This window comes from Jaculus jaculus, chromosome 7 (genome assembly GCF_020740685.1).
Source record: "Jaculus jaculus isolate mJacJac1 chromosome 7, mJacJac1.mat.Y.cur, whole genome shotgun sequence".
Taxonomy (NCBI): Eukaryota; Metazoa; Chordata; class Mammalia; order Rodentia; family Dipodidae; genus Jaculus; species Jaculus jaculus.
In genome coordinates, this window is record NC_059108.1 from 154940546 (window position 1) to 154960249 (window position 19704).

At 50.6% G+C, this 19704-nt stretch overlaps 1 protein-coding gene and 1 pseudogene across 1 annotated transcript; one reads left to right on the forward strand and one right to left on the reverse strand.

Annotated features, from left to right (window-relative positions):
- Positions 1–2095: 2095 nt before the first annotated feature.
- LOC123462354 lies at positions 2096–2484 on the reverse strand (annotated as a pseudogene).
- A 3020-nt stretch (positions 2485–5504) lies between these two features.
- On the forward strand, positions 5505–19485 carry Serpina12 (serpin family A member 12). The gene is made up of 5 exons (XM_004665616.2): positions 5505–5531; positions 12912–13562; positions 14697–14967; positions 17835–17982; positions 19283–19485. The coding sequence occupies exons 2-5, from the start codon at positions 12929–12931 to the stop codon at positions 19472–19474; spliced, it is 1245 nt and encodes a 414-aa protein (XP_004665673.1). The 5' UTR covers positions 5505–5531; positions 12912–12928; the 3' UTR covers positions 19475–19485.
- The last annotated feature ends 219 nt before the right edge of the window (positions 19486–19704 follow it).

Genomic DNA, 19704 nt, shown 5'->3' on the forward strand with positions numbered 1-19704 from the left:
GGAAGGGTAAGCTGTGACCTGGGATGGTGGTTGATCTCCCTGAACCCTACCTTGTTAGTAGACATGTCTACTTGGGGCTACCACATGAACCTGTAGTGGGTCGTAAGGCCGTGGAGTGTGTGTTCTTGTGAACCCACAAGCATATGCCCTTCTACTGAGCATGTGCCCTGGGGTGCAGTTCATAGATCAGAAGGCAAAGCAAAGGCCTGGTTGGAATGCCTATTGCCAAGCAATTCCCCTTTGTGCCAGGTCATGCCCTGCACACGCTGTGAGGGCTCTCCTTGCCCCATCACTTCAACTTCAGCAACTTTGTGGGTGTATGATGGATTCTCACCGTGACTTAATTTGTGTAACCCCAGTGACAGACTCTGGGCATCTGTTCATGCAGAGGGCCTTCGAGCCTTTGCCTGTTCTCAAAGTTGCCTTTTTCCTATTGATTTGAAATCAAGTATGGCACCTTGGTCACATCATGTATTCTATGTGCCCTCTCTTAGTTGGCAGCTCACCTCTGACCTCTCTCAAGTGGTTTGTGATGAGCAAAGTCCCTAATGTCAATACAGTTCCCTTTAGGCACTTTCTGTGGGCTGTCTCAGAAGTCTTCCCATCTCAAGATTGTGAAAATTGATTGATAATTGTGGGGCTTTTGGTAAAAGTATTGACTGGCATAGTTTCCAGTGAGTTGATCTGATCATTTTCACATTCAGGCCTCTGATTTCTTACTTTGGTTTGTGTATTCAAATGAGGTAGAATCACACCCACCCATCTCCACGTGGATACCCGGAGGCACAGCGGCTTGAGAGGACGAGCCTTCCCCACCCAGAGCTGCATAGCGCCTTGGCCTACTAGCAAGCAGCTCCTCCGGTGTGGGCTCTTCCACACATCTCTTGCCAGTGCCATGGACTTACAGCCATGCTTAATTTCTTTCATTTATTCATTTTTATGAGAGAGAGAGAATTGGCACACTAGGGCCTCGGCCACTCAATCGAACTCCAGAAGCTCACGCCACCTAGTGGGAATGTCTGACCTTGCACTTGCCTCACCTTTGTGCGTCTGGCTCAGGTGGCATCTGGAGAGTTGAACATGGGTCCTTAGGCTTCACAGGCAAGTGATTTAACTGCTAAGCTATCTCTCCAAGACTCTTTGATTATTTTTTAATATTTTATTTATTTGTTTATTTGCAAACAGAGTGATACAGAGAAAGAGAGAATGGGCATGCCAGGGTCTCTAGTTGCTGCAAATGAATTCCAGATATGTGCATCACTTTGTGCATCTGGCTTACATGGGTAACTGGGGTATCAAGCCCAGGCTGTTAAGCTTTGCAAGCAAGTGCCCTTAACTGCTAAACCCTCTCTCCATCCAGCCCCATGCTTGGTTTCTAGTGTAATGTTTTAAAGACATTTGCAGTGATCCTCGTGGGCATGAAGAGGGATCAACTGACTGAGAAGTGAGCTCTCCGCCCTAAATGTGTATCCTCCTAAGCCTCTGGAGACATTCATCCCTCGGATGTCATCCTATATTAGCCCAATCCAGACCCCTGAAGGAATGTACAGAAAGAGGAAGGCCAGTGCTCTCAGGTGACATCAAGGGCAGTCAGGATTGAGATGGCAGTTCTTGGGTTAGTTGTCCATGGTTGACAACTAACAATTCAGAAGCCCAAAGTCACTTCCTCCAAGACCACTGATGATCTATTATTTAGTTATTATTATTGTTTTAACTGTTTTTTAAAGATTTTTATTTATTTATCTGCCAGCAAAAAAAGAAGGAGGGTGGGGAGAGCTCACCATGGCATCTTCCTACTGCAAATGAACTCCACACGCATGTGCCACTTTGTGCATCTGGCTTACATGGGTCCTAGGGAATTGAACCTGGGCCATTAGGATTTACAAGCAAGATCTTCTAACTGATGAGCCACCTCTCTAGCCCCATTTATTGTTCTTAAATGTACTTTATTTTTAGACTACCTACAAGTGTAGTTTTTTTTAATAAAAACATTGCCTCTGCTCCAAATAAATCACCATTAAAATGAGAACTCAAGATGACGTCAGTCGCATCTGCCGCAAGTCGTGACATTTTATGGACAGCAAGCAGCAACCAGTTATGATGACAGATGATAAGTCCAAAGTAATTGCTCAATGAGGTAACACTTTTCCATTTCCAAACCATCCTTAAACAGAGTTACACCATCCTCATGGAAATCCAGGAGAGTAGCCCTGCTTGCTACTCAAATTCATATTTTTGCCAATTAAAATCTGGGAGTTATTGAAGTCAGCAAGGATGGCCTTGATTTCTTTTGCAGCCCCTGACTGTGTTCTTTGAGTTTGCCTGCACGGCTCTTCTGGGAAGCTGGTTTCTTGCAAGTGATGATGGTTTATGACAACATCAGCACCAACAATCACTGTGCCTACACACTCCTTCTGGATCTTCAGTGGAGGCCTTTCCACCAACGAGTAAGTTGTGGGTGTCACCCACTGTCCTACTGACCATCTTCCCCTCCCCTTCCAGAGGCAATCCATCTGCAGTCTCCCGGATCCTGTGCCTGTCACACGTAGTTCCAGTAGATGATGGTGATGGGCTGCTGGAGGGCATCCGAGGCCACACCATCCTAGGAGCTTAGAGCAAGTACAGGCAGCTGCCACGACACTGGAGTGGGGAGCAGATGGAAGCACCCCAGGTAAGATCAGTCACCCCTGCCTGCTCTCACCACCCAGAGTCCCTCTACTTGGCCCTGACCAAGCATGGCTCATGACTCTGTATTCTCCATGTTGCCACCAGATCAGAGCTCTTGGGGTCAAGGGCTATTGGAGTGTTAACATGATGTGAAATCCATCAGGTTTGGAGGCTGGGAGAAATGCAGAGGAGAGGAGAGCCTGGCAGCTCTTTGCTCAATGTGGTAACAAGCTGTGCTGTGAGAAAATTCATGAGGCCATTTGTGGGCCTCAGAACAGTGCCTCTGGCCCACCAGTCTCAGCAGTACCACCTCCATCTTCCCAGTCTTTGAAGGACACTGAGCCCAGATCCATGGATTGTTCATCTTCCCAGCTGGTGTGCTTAGGGGCAGCCTTGAGTCTGAGCCACAGTCCCCCAATGGGACTGAGAAGGGGCTGGTTCCCCCTCCACCATCTTCACTGCTCCCCAACAACACAACCTGCAAGGCTCAGCTCCCTGGGCAGGATGACCAGCTCACCACAGTTTCAGACTCAACCTGGCCTGCAGCCTGCCTGGGGCTGCCCCGTACCTGAGGAGGTCTCTGAGGAATGCTGACTTCAGCCATCCCCCCGTGTCGTCCACTCCTCAGTGGGTCTCCCTGACTGACCGTGTCCTGTGGGAGTTTAGCTGGAAAGCCTGGTGTCTGGGGCAGGGGAGCCGGGTGTGGCTCTAGGTCTCACACGGGCCTCACCCTGTCATTAGTGGGGACAGCATTCTGCCCTCCCAAACCAGAGGCACAGACCTGGATTCTGGGTCAGTGTCCACCTCTCGTCTCCAGCTCTATAGCCTCTGCCAGGATGGAGCCACCAGTCCTGGCCATAACCTGGCCTTCCATTTGAGAACATCTGCAGCATAGGCAAGGGTCTTGGTCTTCTCTGCTCACGTGGGCATGACCTCACTCATCCACATAGGCAGGCCTCAATTCCTGAGTTGAGGGTGGCTTGAGGCTCCTTCTGGACCTGGGAGCTTAGAACCTTCTTTCACCTGTTGCTCACAGCCTTGGTGGCTTGTCACAGCTGCATAAGTTCATGACAGATTCACACTGGGGCATGAACCACAGTAGCCTTTCTCTCAAAATACTTTGTTGGCTCACTTGTTCTACATAGCTTTAGGGAGGAGCCTTACATCTCTGCCACAGCAGCAGCACCCCAAAGAAAGAAGAAGACACCTTGTTTGCCTCTTCTGGGGCCTTTAGGGTACTGTGGTCACAGCAGCCGTTGGGAAGCATCCCTAGGTGGGAAAGGGATGCCTGAATGCATTTGCAGTGCACTTCTGTCCCTTAGCCTAACAGAAGTGGACCCATCATTCTTCCATTCCAGGACCAGTAAGTTTGGAAGATGCCGACATTACTCACTTGAATGTCTGTAAGTGATAAAAGTAGAACTAAGAATTCCATCTTATTTCATCGTTTTTACATAGGTGTGTGGTGTGAGCAACTGTGTGTGTTCATGTATCTGTGGGCAACACGTAGGCATACAGGTGCACATGCACATGTGCACATTGCACGTGGAGGCCAGAGGACAACAGGTGCTGCTCCTCAGATGAAATCACTCATCTCCCTTGAGACAGGGTCTCTCAGTTGGCCTGGAGCCCACCAGTTAGGCTAGACTGGAGTGCATGTGGGGACCAGAGGACGACCTCCAGAGTCATTCCTCAGGTGCTTGTCTCTAGTTTTGGAGACATGGCATTTCACTGGGGTGTATCTCACCAGTTAGGGTTAGACTAACTAGCCAATGAGCTCCAGGGATCTACTGGTCTGCAATTCCCTGCATTGGGATCACAAACATTGACTTCTGTTCTGTGGGTTCCAGGCATGCCACTAGGGTCCTCATGCTTTTAAGGCAAGCACCTTACCAACTTAGCGATCTCTCCTGCCCTCTCATTTCAAATTCCCAAATAATACCCACTCTCTAAGGACAATTTGAGGTACATAGGAAAGCAAAGGAGGGCACAAAACTCAGCAAGCCTCACTGCTCTCACACAACAACCATGTACTGGGCATCACTGTCTTGAGCAACCGCAAACTTCGATGGGCATGTTGGATTCCATTATTCCAGTGGAAATTGATGTGCAAATGTATCTTCTTCCCTCTTCAGACTCTCCTCCAAAAGAGTTCCATGAATTCTAAAGAAACAGGGCCAACAATGAACATAAAAAATATCAAAAGAGGGCTGGGGAGATGGCTCAGAGGTTAAAGTTGCTTGCTTATCATGCCTGCCTGCCCAGATTTGATTCCCCAGTACCCACAAAAAGCTGGATGCACAGAGTGGCGCATGCATCTGGAGATCTGAAGTTAGTTTGCAGTGACAGGAGGCCTTGGTGCACGTCCTCTCTCTTTCTCTGTCTGTGCTTGAAAGAGAATTGAATAAAAAATATTTTTAAATATCAAAGGGAAAACCCAAGGGTAAAAGAATGACCCCATCCAGCCTAGTTCTCGCCTTCTTTCATTGCTCTCAGTGCTGATTTGGGGGGGCTGCTCAATGTCAATACTATAGGTGGATTCATTTGGAGAGTCTTCCAGCCTCCAAAACCCAAACAGCAATTGGGAAACAGAAACGTTGCAAAAGATATGAGTGGATGTCGTTAGGGTAGCCCCTGCCCAGTGGGCGTGGCCTGCACATATCCTGCTGTGCAGCCTCCAGCTGTGAGGAGGAGCCCCTGGGAAGTGGTGTGGCCACTGCTCCTGGAAGTCCATCACCTGCCCCTTTGGCCAGCTGATTCTATTGGCCACACTCTGCCTTTCTAGGAGGCCATGGAGGTATAAATAATAAAGCAAGCTGGGAAGGTCCATTTGGCTGGCCCGGTGGATGACTTCTGGATGCGCTGTGAGTATGCAACTCCCTCTGGAAAGATCTAGAACTTCTTGTCTGCTCCTTATAAAGTTGGCTTCCAGTGGTACTGTACAGTGTGAGTGCATTAGAAGAAAATTCTAGAGGATTTCTAAAATGTGGGCAACTCCCCTGGAGTTGTGGGCAGTGAAAAGCTTATTCATTTCCATGGGTGCCTACATGCAGGACTTTTCTAGAGGAAATCTTGGGTGGGGAGGGGGAGGTCTTGGGAGACAAGGCAGCTCCCGCCTGGAGCCCACCAGCCCTCTGAAAAGGCCCCCAGCTAGCCTCGTATGGCTCTGTCTATGTACCTCCAGCTGTCCCTGGGGTGTAGGCTGTGTCTACCAGCCTACAAGTCCAAGGAGACAGCAAACAAGCAACCTGGCTGGCTCACTTTCATACAGCTGCCTTCAGTGATGTGCTCCACATACTCACCGTCCCCCACTCCTTCACACAGAGGACCAGGACTCTGCCTTTCCCCACTCTGGCCTTGGTTTCTCCTTAATAGCACAAGTGGTCCCAAAGCTGATGGCCACTCAGCTATCCCAGAGCCCGTATCCCTCGTTCTAGAATGAAGCCTCTGAGGGGGAGGGGAACCAGCTCAAGTAGGAGCTGGAAAGTTCAGGAGGGTTTGGAGGAGTCTGTACTGCTTCTCAGGGGTGAGAACTCCATATCCGCTTAGTTACCGCAGCAGTGCCAACTCCAGGTGAACATTTCCTGGGCATTCCTCTCGTGCCTCAGTGCCTGGCTTGTAGGCCTCAGCTCGCTCGCTCTTTCCTCCCTCCTCTCTTCATCATGTAGCCCAGGCTTCCTTAGAACTCTCTATTCCCCTGCCTCAACCTCCTAACTTTTGGGAGGGCAGGTATGCGTCACCACACTCAGCCCTCAGAAAACATTTCTTAAAGGGATAAAGGCAAAAATCTACAGAGAATTAATAAGTGGGGTGTGCCCCATGCTTCTGTAATGGGCACTCGAATTCTTTTATGGAATGTTATGATTTCCAGCAGGAGCAAAAGGATATTATGCCTTATTGCCATTTAGTTCTAAATTTGTTTGAAAAATAACACTTTAACTCAAAAGTATCTGGAATTATTTTATCTTTAAACAAGACTGGTCCATTTAAACAAGTGGACCCCACAGCACACCCAAGATGTCTCTTCAAGTCCAGGTTCGGTGATCTTCATCTTTTGGTTACCAAGCACATATCTAGGACGAATCCTACATAGGTCTTGGCTCAACGTAGACACTGAGTACATCCAAGTGCTGCAGGCTCTGTGGGAAGCTCCAGGGAGGATGTGAGGAAAGTTGGGGCCTCAGAGGGCTTGGGGTACTTGGGGCAGGGAAGGATGGGTGTCGAGTGTATGCAGCTGTGGTGGGGTATCCCCACAGAACAAGAAACTCTATAGTTGCCTGAAACTCACTTTGTTGGGTTCATGACATTTTGAGTGGGAAATTGTCTAAAGCTTCCTAAATGTTTGATGCTCATTGGCTTGAGGAACATTAGCAGACCAGCCACTTCATCGCAGAGGAAGGAGACAGCACGCTAAGTATTGTAAGAGGAGTGTGTGGGGACACTCCCCTCTAAAGTGATGGGTGATGAGTCGCCATCCCAGGTAGATCTCCTGGAGCCGGTGTGTTCTGGTTGCTTATGTTTTGCAGGTGACAAGTAGGAAAGCACTCTGTGACACCACAAATATTACAGTTGGCCATCAGTGTCTGCAGGCTTCAAAACCACAGATTCAACCAATCTTGGATTAAAAAAATATTCAGGGAAAAATACATCTATGCTTAACACATTCAGACTTCCTTTTTTCTTTTTTCTTGTTGTATTGCTTAGTCTTACAACTGGCTCTATACCGTCTATGCTGTATTAAGTGTTTTCTGTAATGTAGAGATGATCTAAAGTATACAGGATGATATGTGCAGTCTGTGTAGAAATGATATCACTAGGTTTTTGTGGGGTTTTTTTGTGGGGGGGAGGTCCTGGAACCAATCCCCCATGATACCAAGAGATGGATTACTTCCTTACATTACCTACTTACTTAGATAGGTTTCCCCTGTGTAGAAAAGCTTGACCTTGAACTTGAAATCTTTCTTCATCAGCCTCCCAAGTGTTAGGATGATCAGCATGCACTACCAAGAGATGCCTTATTAAGTCCTGTGAGAGTCCCTGTGGCTTGATTCCTGTGGGAGGAGGAAGCAGTACCCATGGGCCAGTGTTAGAGCCCTCCTGTGAGGACCCACCACAGCTGGACTTAAGCCATCTGTGTAGCTTGCCTAAGAGCCTTCTCCTCTGACTGGGACATGTAGCTTCAGAATGGAGGACTCTTGAGTCATCGAGAGATGAATTCATTCCTAGAAACAAGAGATCATTTTCCCAAATTGTGTGGGATTCAAATAATCTGAGAGCCAATGCTCATGTCAGCTGTACCTGCCTGGAAGTTCCCCATGAGCTTAGGTTTCTGTCTTCTTCCTCTTCTCCTTGCCATTTTGTTTTATTTATGTGAAGTATTTTGGTTAATATCCAAACATATGCAGAGGTATAAAGTACTCATAGGCACACACAAAAATATACACAGACATAAACACAGATACCCACACATTCCAGACTCCAACCCTACAGAGTTGCTCAACCCAGGAGAGCTAGCTATCAATTTATTGGGAAATAACCAGTTGCTCAGCTATTTTAATTGCTGGAATAAAACAAAAATATAGCCTACTCAGGCATCGCACCCATCTGACAAATTTGGGTCAGTTTAGGGCCTATGATGACAGACAGAAACGGCGCAGCCTGGGACTGGTGTGGGCTGCTTGGGAGGAAAATGGCAAACGGGTGGTGAGCAGGTGGCCTCAGGGGACGGCAGTGACCTTGATCCAGGCGCGGCCAGCATGTGCCGGGTCCTGAGGGGCGGGCAGCAGCGATGGCATCTGGCCGGAGAGACCTCAAATTACCCCCTTTAATAGATGAAGAGGCTGATGTCCCAAGGGTTAAGGGATTTGCCTCATGCCACTTGGCATGCACTTAAGAGGGGGATGCTGGACGTCCAGCATCCAGGGATGTGATTTCCCAGTCAGTCCTCCCTGCGACAACTCCCTGAGGTTGAAGAGCAGTTCAGGCCTCAGGAGCTCAGCTCCAAGACAGCTCAGTTGGGGGCAGGGGCACCATGAGAGCAGCAGAATGTGTTCCTGGGGAGACTGTGAGGCAGCTGCCCACCTTGCTTACTCCAGGCTCAGCCTTGCCTGTCCTGACTCGCACACAGCTCCTGCCAGCTTGCTCGTGGCCCTGAATCTCAATAGGTTGGCAAGTCCTCCATTGAGAAGTTTCTGTCGGCTGCCTGAGTGACATGTCCTAACTTCTCCACTCCTCAGCATTGGGAAACAGCATGGTGATCCACCCTGAGCCACAGACATTTCTATTTTAATCCAGGCAGCCTGGGTAAACAGTCCAGCCCACATTGTCTCAAGTTCAAGACCTTCCCACAGCCTATTTTCCTTTGTTTATCTGAGGCATCCTTCAGGATTCTGTCATGTCTCCCCTGCAATCTATTTCTGCACAGTGTACAGAGCCCATGTTTATCACCCGCTTTTTTTTTTTTTTTTTTTTTGAGGCAGGGTCCCGCTATAGCCCAGGCTGACCTAGAATTCACTATGTAGTCTCAGGGTGGCCTCAAATTCTGCCTCCCAAGTGCTGTGATGCAAGGTGTGTGCCACTATGCCCTACTTAATTTTATTTTTATTTTATTTTTAGTTTATCGAGGTAGAGTCTCACTCTAGCTCAGGCTGACCTGGAATTCACTCAGGGTGGTGTTGAACTCATGGTGATCCTCCTACCTCTGCCTCCTGAGTGCTGGGATTAAAGACGTGTGCCACCACGCCCGGCTGCCCTGCTTATTTTTAATCATCACCATAACATAGTTATAGGATGGCAAGATACGTAGAGAAATCCTAGGCTCAGGTGGGGGAAGGGTTTTCCAGAAGTGCGGGCAGCTGTGAAGGCACGAGGCTGGAGCGTGCAGCCCCTGTTTGCTTTGCAGACGTCACATGTGTCAGAACGGTCTGACTCAAGTGCCTGCCCTTGCATCTCACTGACAGTGAGGGTTGTAGGGAAGGCACTGTGCCCCCCGCTCTCGACACATATCCTCTGTACCTGCCTTCACCGTCCCTGTCCTCTGGGGACCCGTGGAGGGTCAGTTCCTGCCGTACACTCTCCTTCCCAGACGTCTAAGGCTGAGCGATTTCATCAGCAAAACATGCCAACTAACAGCTCTGAGGTTCAGTCTCCTTGGACCACCGAAGTCTAAGCTTTCCCTCATTGGATTGGGTCTGTCTCCTGAATCAATCATAGTAGGGGAGTTACTAATATTCCAGTCAGGGGCTGGTGGGATGGCTTAGCGGTTAAAGAGCTGGCCTGAAAAGCCAAAGGACCCAGGTTCGATTCCCCAAGGCCCATGTAAGCCTGCTACACAAGGTGGTGCATGCATCTGGCATTTGTTGGCAGCAGCTGGAGGCCCTGGTGTGCCCATTCTCTCCCCTACCCCCACCTCTCTCTGCCAAATAAATAATTTTTTTAAAAGAATATTCCAGTCGGATTCTCCCTTGAAGCTGGGGAAAGAAACATGGTCACTGAGGCATGTGGACTCCCACTGAGAGGCGGGATACTACAGCAAGGATGGATGCAGGTGCTGCGTTGGTTTTCTCATTACCGTGCAAAACTGACAAGGGAGGAAAGATGTATTCTGCCTCGCAGCTCCAGCCCATCATGGCCCGAAAGGCATGGAGGAGATGGTGGCTGTGGAATCATGTGGCAGGGTCCCTTCAGATCCTGGTAGATCAGGAAACAGAGAGCTAGGCCAGATCTAGAAGTGGGCATAAAAGCCCTCCCCTAGTGACCTGTATCTGCCAGTTAGTCACCAGTCCCTAAGGTTTCCTCTCCTCCCCAAACTGGGCCACCAGCTTGGGATCAAGCACTCAAAACATGAGCCTGTGGGGGCATTCCAGGTTCAACCATAACAGGTAGTGCTTACTGGATTTTTTTTTTGCTGTTGTTGTTTTTTCAAGGTAGGGTCTTGTTCAAGCTCAGGCTGACCTGGAATTCACTATGTAGTCTCAGGGTGGCCTCGAACCCATGTCGATCCTCCTACCTCTGCCTCCCAAGAGCTGGGATTAAAGGCGTGCGCCACAACACCCGGCCTGCTTACTGGAATTTTCTAAAGCTGTGCCACCTCTTGGAGACCTCTCTGCTATGGCAAAGGCTCCGTCCACCATACCTTCTGCACAGAAAGCACGTGGAGCTGGGGGACTTCTAGTCACAGGCCTGGCTACCCTGGCATTCATTCATTCATTCGTTCATTTGGTCAACTGGAAGGATCTGGGACTTAGCCTTAGTAGACCCTGTTGATGGCCATTGAGGCTGTGAGGGTCACAGGGCCCTTTTCAGAGCCAGAAAAGTGCTGCTTCTGGCTAATAGGAGCTCATGGTCCAACAAAATTACATGCCTTATCCTCCATCCTGTGGGCAGATGGCAGTCACCCACTGTCTGCTTCTGTCGAAGGAGCAGAAGCCCTCTAAATCCTTGTCTTGGGGCCAGAGCAAGGGTGGATGACACCTGGGGTGATGTCTTTCCTCTGTTCTTTCCCTCTCTGGTCCCCTCACTTCCCCTCAGGCTTGACTCAGGACAGGTCTCAGAATACAAACTGCCCTGAATCCCACCTCCAGGCCTCCAAGTTTTCAGCTCCATCGTAGGAAGCCCAATCCACACAACCAAAGACAGACTTCCTGCCAGGAGCCTTCACCATTTCCCATAGACTACAGATGGAGGAAGAGGGAAGTTACAGGGAAAACACAGAGGTGTGACAGAGGTCCACAGAGGTTTACCTTGTTGCACCTGGAACTTAGCATGAAAACCATCGAAAGCAACGGCTCCATTAGGGAGACCAGCAAACATTTTGGGATGCCAAGCTCTGTGCGGCTCTCTGAAGTCTGAAGGTTAGAGATCAAAAGGAGCCCCATCCTCTAAAAGCTCACAGTGCCACTGGGAGATGCCACAGCGGAGAGGCTGGTGGTAGGAGCAGCAGTCTGAGAGCCGGGCAGACTTGGCCTGTTTTCTCCATTGACCCTCTCCCTTCCCTTCCCAGGAAAGGGTGTAGGGAAGGAGGTTGTCCCAAGATTGGGGTTCTTCTACGGAAGCCGTTCATCCCTTATAGGCCATGTGATCTCCTACAAAGAGCTTGATTTCTGAAAATTAATAAGGAAAAAAACTCTGCTCAGACCAATGAACCCTGAAATTGAAATCTATTGGTCACGATTTGGAGAAATGGACATGGGTGGGTGTCAGGTAAGGGTTGATCCAGAGACTCCAATGTGACTACCCATCTCTCGCTGTCTAGCTCCGTCTCCCGTCTCACTGTGCACCTGCGGGAGTCGTGGCTGCATTCCGCATCGGAGCTATGCTGTTACCCCTCAGCCAGATGTCGAGATGACTCTGTTCTTTTAAGTGTGTTCTCAGTCAGTCACTGACCTGACTTGGGTCACACTGTCATTTATTAGCGTGGCAAAGGGATGAAGTACTGTGACCATGTGTTCTGGTTTCACGTGCGACACTGTGGGACATCCCTGTTGTGGGAAGTGAAGTGGAAGGTAGAAGGTCATTAAAGGAACTGAGGCACTAAGGGACAGACACTGCCATCCCAAAGGAAGAGGAACCTTATCCCTTATGATGGCACTGTCCCAGTTCCTTCGAGGACATCACTACTACTCTCCACTCGATTGCAGTTAATGGGTGCTGGGGGCAGGGAGCGGGGAACTTCTCCTTCAGTGGTAAGTTGCGTATTTCTGGTAAATACGCCCCTCCCACGCTTGTACGCAGTCATAACCAAACTCAGTAGGACACATGCACACCCCCACCCGCTCACACCCCCCCAAATACATATACACACATACACACACATACACACATGCACATGCACACATGCACACATGCACACACACACACCCGTGCAGAAGAGAAGACATTAAAGTAGGGGGACGAGTTGAGAAGAAGATAGGGCTCCGTGGAAGGGGGCAAAAGAAGATAATGGCGGGGATCATGATTAAAATATACTATGCACATGTATGAAAATTATCAATAAACGAACAGCAAGGCTGGTGCTCTACATGCGGGTCTTTCATTTAGGACATGGGGACAGTTCTGGTCCCCGGAATGATGACGGAGATGAGAGGCTGTCGTGGATGTTCACTGGCTCAGAAAGCACAGTGTGCCGTCTGTGTCCATCTCTGTCTTTCTTCTTCCACTGGGCCAGCCTGTCCTTGTGGGTGAAGTGGGAGCAGTGGCGTCCTTTTGTTCTTTTTCCTGCTAACGTCACATCTACTGCTCAACAGGACCATCTCTGAGGACAATGAACCCTACCCTAGGCCTGGGCCTGTTTTTGGCAGGCCTCCTTGCTGTGAAAGGTCTCCAGCAGGCCAAGGCCCCTCCAAGGAACCAGAAGACCCCAAACCACAGCCAAGATTGGAGAAACAAAGAGATGGCCTGGGTGCTGGCTCAGCACAACTTGAACTTTGGCTTCAAGCTGTTCCAGAAGCTGGCTGCCCACAACCCCGGGAAAAACATCTTCTTCTCCCCTCTGAGCATCTCCACCGCCTTTTCCATGCTGTGCCTGGGTGCCCAGAACGCCACACTGGCCGAGATCAAGAAGGGCTTCGACTTCCAAGACATGTCGGACAGGGACCTGCACCTGGCCTTCCATTACCTCCTCCGCAGGCTCAACAAGAAGACACAGGACCTGCAGCTGGAACTGGGCAACACGCTGTTCATCGACGAGAAGCTGAAGCCCAGGACGAGATTCCTGAGGCAGGCCAAAAGTGTGTATAACGCGGACACGGTGCTGACCAACTTCAAAAGCCTGGATGACACCCAGAGGCAGATCAACAGCTATATCAGCCAGAAAACCCAGGGGAGAATCCGCAACCTCATCAGGAATATAGACCCGGGCACTGTGATGATTCTGGCCAACTACATTTTCTTTCGAGGTAAGGCTTGGGGCATGTTGGTATGGAGACATTGACTTCTGGTCTCCACATACCCAGGCACACATGTGCATGTGCACCAGGATACCCTTGAGAGCCTGCTGACACTCATATACTTACACACACACACACACACACACACACACACACACACACACACACATACACACACGGTGAGGCTGGCAGCTGAGTCTCATTCCCAGCACACATAAAAAGCGTGGGTGGGGCTGAAGAGATGGCTTAGTGGCTAAGTGCTTGCCTGTGAAGCCTAAGGACCCCGGTTCAAGACTCGGTTCCCTAGGTCCCACATTAGCCAGATGCACAAGGGGGATCACGCGTCTGGAGTTCGTTTGCAGAGGCTGGAGGCCCTGGCGTGCCCATTCTCTCTCTCTCCCTCTATCTGTCTTTCTCTCTGTCTGTCGCTCTCAAATAAAAAAGAAAAATTTAAAAAAAAAAGCTGTGGATGGCCCCACATATCTGTAACCCCCGCAAGGAGTTGGCTGGGTTGTTGAGACTTACTGGTCAGCCAGTCTAAGTACAAAGTGTGCAGGTTCCAGGGCCAGTGAGAGTCCACTTCATGTAAATGATGTGGGAAAAGCCATAGAGGACACCAGGCATCTTCCTCTAGCCTCCACACATGTGCATACAGGGTAATGGGGTACACATACAACCCACATACTACATACCCCCCAAAAGAAGGAGGGATCCACACTCCAGTTTTGGGTGTTCCCTGCCTTTCAGCAAGCTCTCAAAGGCAGTATCTACCACATAAGATAGCAGCTTCAGGGCTGGCAGAGAATATTGAATCCAGCATTTTCATTCATGCTCCATTAACTGCAAGCCAGTCCCCACTGTTAGGCCACAATCTACTGGTTTTCTGGACCTCAAGGGCACCTGGCCTTAGAGTAGGCAGTCGGCTGCCCCTCTAGTATAAATGCAGGAAGCTCTAGCCTTGATTTCTTAGGAAACTGATATATGAGCTTGAACCCATCTCACAGAAGCCTTCCAGGTCCGAAAGAGTGTGGGGATGTCTAGAGTCCTTCCATGATGCAAGTGTGACAGAGTAAAATTACTTGGTTCTGGTCATCTCCATTCCCTGTGGACACTCACGTCGTGTTGTCGTCCTTCAATCCTAAGCCAGGTGGAAATATGAATTCGATCCAAAAGAAACCAAACAGGAGGATTTTTTTGTGGAAGGGAAGAAACCTGTGAAGGTCCCCATGATGTTCCACGGGGGCATGTATGACATGGCGTATGACAAAAAGCTCGCCTGCACCATCCTGGAGATGCCGTACAAAGACAACATCACGGCCACCTTCATCCTCCCCGATGACGGCAAGCTGCAGCTGCTGGAGCAGGGCTTGCAGGTGCACATCTTTGCCAAATGGAAGAGCTTACTCTCAAAGAGGTAGAACTCATTGTTTTTCCTCTTTCCTCCCACTCTCTTCACGCCTCCCGTCCTTCATGCATAGCCAGGTTCTTTTCTGGGCTTTTCGCCCATGCTCTGCAGAGCTGGAGAGGATCCCTGGCTCTGCGCCCTTGCTTCACCCAGAGTTCTGCTTTCCAGAGCCTTCCAGAGACGATCACATTTCCTTTAGATTCAAATGACAATGGTTTCAGATTCCACAGTAGGCTCCCAGTCCTCCCTCTCCACATCCTTTTGTACGATTTCCTGTGGGGCCCTGGGGTTTGGTTCTGATGCTGGCGATCAGAACTACCTGGATCTTTCTCCGGGAATCTCTGCAGCCTGGTGCTGTGACCACCATCAGGCCACGGCTACCAGTGCACTGCCGCCTTCTCTCTGGCTGAAGGACGGGTCTACGCTCTGCCCACATGTGGATCGGGTTCCCAGAGACTCGCTGCAGGCCAGCCCCAGCCTTGATGAGATTTGGGCTTATCAGATCCAAAGCTCCTCACTGGGGCTCAGGACATGGCTTCTGGGGAAATGCAAGTGCCACCAGCTCTTGAAGTCACTTCAGATCACCTCCTCTCTCCCCTGGACTGTTCTCCCGCCCCCTTGATCGTGCTCCTAGCATCTCCAGCCTGAAGGCTGCAGCCCCTACGGCATGGCCATGGGTGGGGATCCTCCCCGAACAGCAGAGATCTGTCCTTCAGCCTCTTGTGGCCAGGAAATGGCCAGCAATGATCACGGCCCATCTGTATGACCCCAGTGGGGAGAGAAAACATGCACTGTTTTCCTGTCTGAGTCTGGCTGCGTTTTGCTTCCCATTCTCTTCCACTGGATCCATTCTCCTGCTATGACATCACCCTATTCCCCTTCAGGGCTAGTGGAACCCACTGTGCAGCTGCTACCTTTGCTTCGCCCGTTCATCTGCTGGTGGCAGCTTTCTGCCCCCTCCCTGTCCAGAGCTAAAGTCAGTCACCACACTTGTACACTGACCCCGCGTCCTTCCCCAACTCGGGAATATCACGAGCTCCACTCCTTGCTTTCTGACGTCCCCCAACATTGTTGCTCTCCACTGAGTCATCTCCACCAGATAGAACGAGCATTCCTTCCCCCATCACACGTTATCTTAGGGGTTGGGGATGACAGCTCACAGGGGTGGCTTCTCTGCCCCAAGTACTTTGCAAGCGTCTGCCCTCTGAAAAGGCAGCACTGGCCCCCTGTGCTCACCCATAGGAAACCCCGGATGCTCTAACTGTTCCCAGAATAAAGCTGCCTCTCAGCCTCCACTCCTGTTCCATTTCTCTGGCCCCTTTTCCAAGAGTTTTGAAGAGTCACCTCCACTCCCTGCCCTGCCTTCTACCTCCTCCTCCTCAAATCCACTTGAGCAGGAGATCTCACCCTCCTCTCTACGGCCAAGGGTGCTATGCTGCACAGTGTAGGGCCCGTCTTCCGTAGCTCTTTCCCTATTAACCAGCCATCACTTCCTGCTTCTGGAATGTTCTTGCCTGATACAATCCAGCCCACTTCTCTTGCTCTTGTCTCCCTTTGCTTCTCTCTCTCCTCCGTCTCTCGGAGTTGAGTGCCTCAGGCTCTTTCTTTCCTGTCAGGGTTTAACCCCGGTGAATGTTCTGGGCACAGCACTTTCAATATCATGTCTGCCACAGTGCCCACATTTCTGTCCCCAGATCCTAAAGCCCCAGAGTCCCTTTTCTGATGGCTTATCCAGGATCTCCCCTGGACACCTGGTGAGATCTTGTGCTTGTGTGTCTGGAAGGGACGCCTGGCCTCCCTGAGGAGCCTCTGGAGCGGGCCCTGCATTGGCTCAAGCTAAACGTGTTGGGTTATTCTTGATCACTGTTTCTTTCCAACCCCTCCCACAGGGCATGAGGAGGCCCGTCAGCCTCACTTTAAACCTCATTTGGACTCAGCCTCTTCCCACCATTTTATTGGCTTCCATACAAACTGCGAGATGGTCGGTCTCCCAATGTCAGTCCTTTCCCCCCATGCCCATCACTCATATGTTCTGAGCAGAGTGGGCAGAGCAATGCTTCAAATTCTAATTAAGACCGTGCCACTCTGCTCAAAGCCTGGCTGGGGCTTCCCATGGCTTCAGGGAGGGAAGCCGGGCTTGCCTGGTTCCCTTGCCGCCTCCAGAGCTCGTCCGCTCTGCTTCACCTAGCATTCCGGCTGCACTGCCTTTTTCTCTCTGGGCTATCACCAGCACTCCTGCGGATGCCAAACTTGTGTTTTCCTTCTTGTGATCTCACTGTGCGTTTCCAAGGTCACCAGCAGGGGGCTCTCCCTGAGCTGTTCATGTGGCATACAGCAGGCACTTAATACTGACTGACTGGTTGAAGGAATGAATGAGTGAGGAGGTAGATTTGGGAACTGTCAGGACTATAGGCGGGATTTTAAGTCATGAGGCTAAGTAAGGCTGGGGGACATGGGAACTAAGGTAGAGAAGGGCTCCAGGTCATGAGCAAGGTAACTAGCACCCCCCTTTTCACACATGTGCCCAAAGGGCTAAGGTCCTTTGATCCATTTGTGGGCTTCTTGAGGCAGAGTGGGCTTGAGCTCAGGCCTGCCTGGCTCCAAGCTTGGGCCCCGCTGTCTCTAGCATCAAGCCTGCTGGGACTCACATTAGCTCAGGGTATGGTGCAGCCTGGACTTTGATCACGAGCATAATGCGGGCTGAACAGGAAGCCCGGGCGTGGTTCATGTGTTTGCATATCTCCCAGGCTTCAGGGGCCCACCTCATTCTGTGGGTAGAGGGAGATCTGTGAGTCTTGGTTCTGGAAGGACAAAGAGCTCCTTCACCACCCTGCCCTGGGATCCTTCTGTTCACTGTGTCCCCTTCGACTCCCCAGGGTGGTAGATGTGCACCTGCCCCGACTCCACATCTCTGGTGCCCACAACTTGAAGAAGGTTCTGTCTGGCCTCGGCATCAGCAAGGTCTTTGAGGAACATGGCGACCTCAGCAGGATCTCTTCTCATCGCAGTTTGAAAGTGGGCGAGGTAAGCCTGGCGGGGTCCCTGCTCCTCACACAGCCCTGGCCAGAGCCTCAGTTACAGCTGTCCTCCAGGTCAGGGGTGAGCCTCGACTAGCCCTGACCAGCCCACAGTGGCCCACCCCCAGCCTCTGTTCCCAGTCTTGAAAATTGGAAGTATTACATATTTGGTACTATATCGGAAATTGATTCAGTTGAACAGCTACTGACCAACTTCTAGAACATGTGCCAGGCCCAGAACTGCTCTGGATCCCACCCAGACTTTCAAATACCTCACAGGCTTCTGAGGAGGAAGAGGGCAAATGCTACCCAATACAGAGATAGGCAAGCAAAAGTCCTAAGGCCATCGGCAACGGTGAGCACCTGTCTGCCTGGGGTGGGAAGAGAGGCCTATGTGGGCACAGGCATCACATCTAGCAGATAAAACATAAGGCACATGGCTAAATGTGAACTTCAAATACATAATGATTAATGATTCTTAGCATAAATGTTACACGACACATCTTCATACTTAAATGTACTCATTACTCATCTTGAACTAAAATTTAACTAGATAGCCTATATGTTATCAAGGAACCTAGTTTTGGGTGTGAAGGGAGTGGAAGAGAGAGATTTCAGAGGCAGAGGCAGTGGAGGGGTGGTGTCCACAGAGGAAGAGAAGATGGGAGGCAGGCATTGGCTCTGTGGCATGACCCTCCCTGTGCCAAGCTAATCTGGGGGGAGGGACCCAGGTTGCCAACCTAGCCAAGAAACAGGATTGTTGGTGAAGCTTTGTTTTAGCTTTACTTCCCAGTTTGCAAGGGAAGAAACATGGTGCATGGGATTTCCTACTTTGAGTTTTCCTGCCTCCATCTCCCCCAGAGGCTCAGTTCCAGCTCCCCACTTCTTGTGGCTCCTCAGTGACTGACTCATCTCTTTTCTGTAGTCAGGGTGTTGACAGCTGCAATTCTAACAGGATTGGGCTCGTATCTCACCGTCCACTCTGCTTCCCACTGTCAATCACCTGGTCACCAGTGAGGATGCCACTGGGGTGAGCCTGGGCTGGTCATGTCCAACAGCTCATCTGGACTCTGACTCCCTCTCTACCATATGCCCAGTTGAGCTCAAACTCCATGAACTTCATGGCAAGGATAGCTAACACTCATCCCATCTCCCCTATGTCTTTGGCTTTCCCCTGGCGCCATCTTCTTCCAGCTGCCCTGGGTAACTGTGTGGCCCAGTCGCCTCCCACTCTGGCCCTCTTGCCTCTGGTTCACCACAGTCTCTGAGAGGCTGGAAAGGCACTGACCGTCTCTCGGTTCCCACAGGCCATACACAAGGCTGAGCTGAAGCTGGACGAGAAGGGCACCGAGGGGTCTGCCGGCACTGGAGCCCAGACGCTGCCCATGGAGAATCCGGAAATCATCAAGATGAACAAGTCCTTTCTGTTCATGCTCTATGAGAACTCCATGCCCTCCATGATCTTCTTGGCACGAGTTTATGACCCTAGTGGGAAATGAAGGGGCATTCCGGCTGGCTTTTGGCCTCACTTGTGGCCTGGGGCTGGAAGCGTTTGATCTGCTGTGAAAGGAGGCCACAGGCATGTTCACACCTAACCTCGCTGCCACCTCATAATCTCCCCCTGGCTATCTGAATGTGTGGCATGGCTGGCTCGGGGGACCTCAGCACTCCATGGCCTCCTGTGGTTCCTGTCCTACCCATTGGGACTTTGGAATTAGATGCCGTCTTC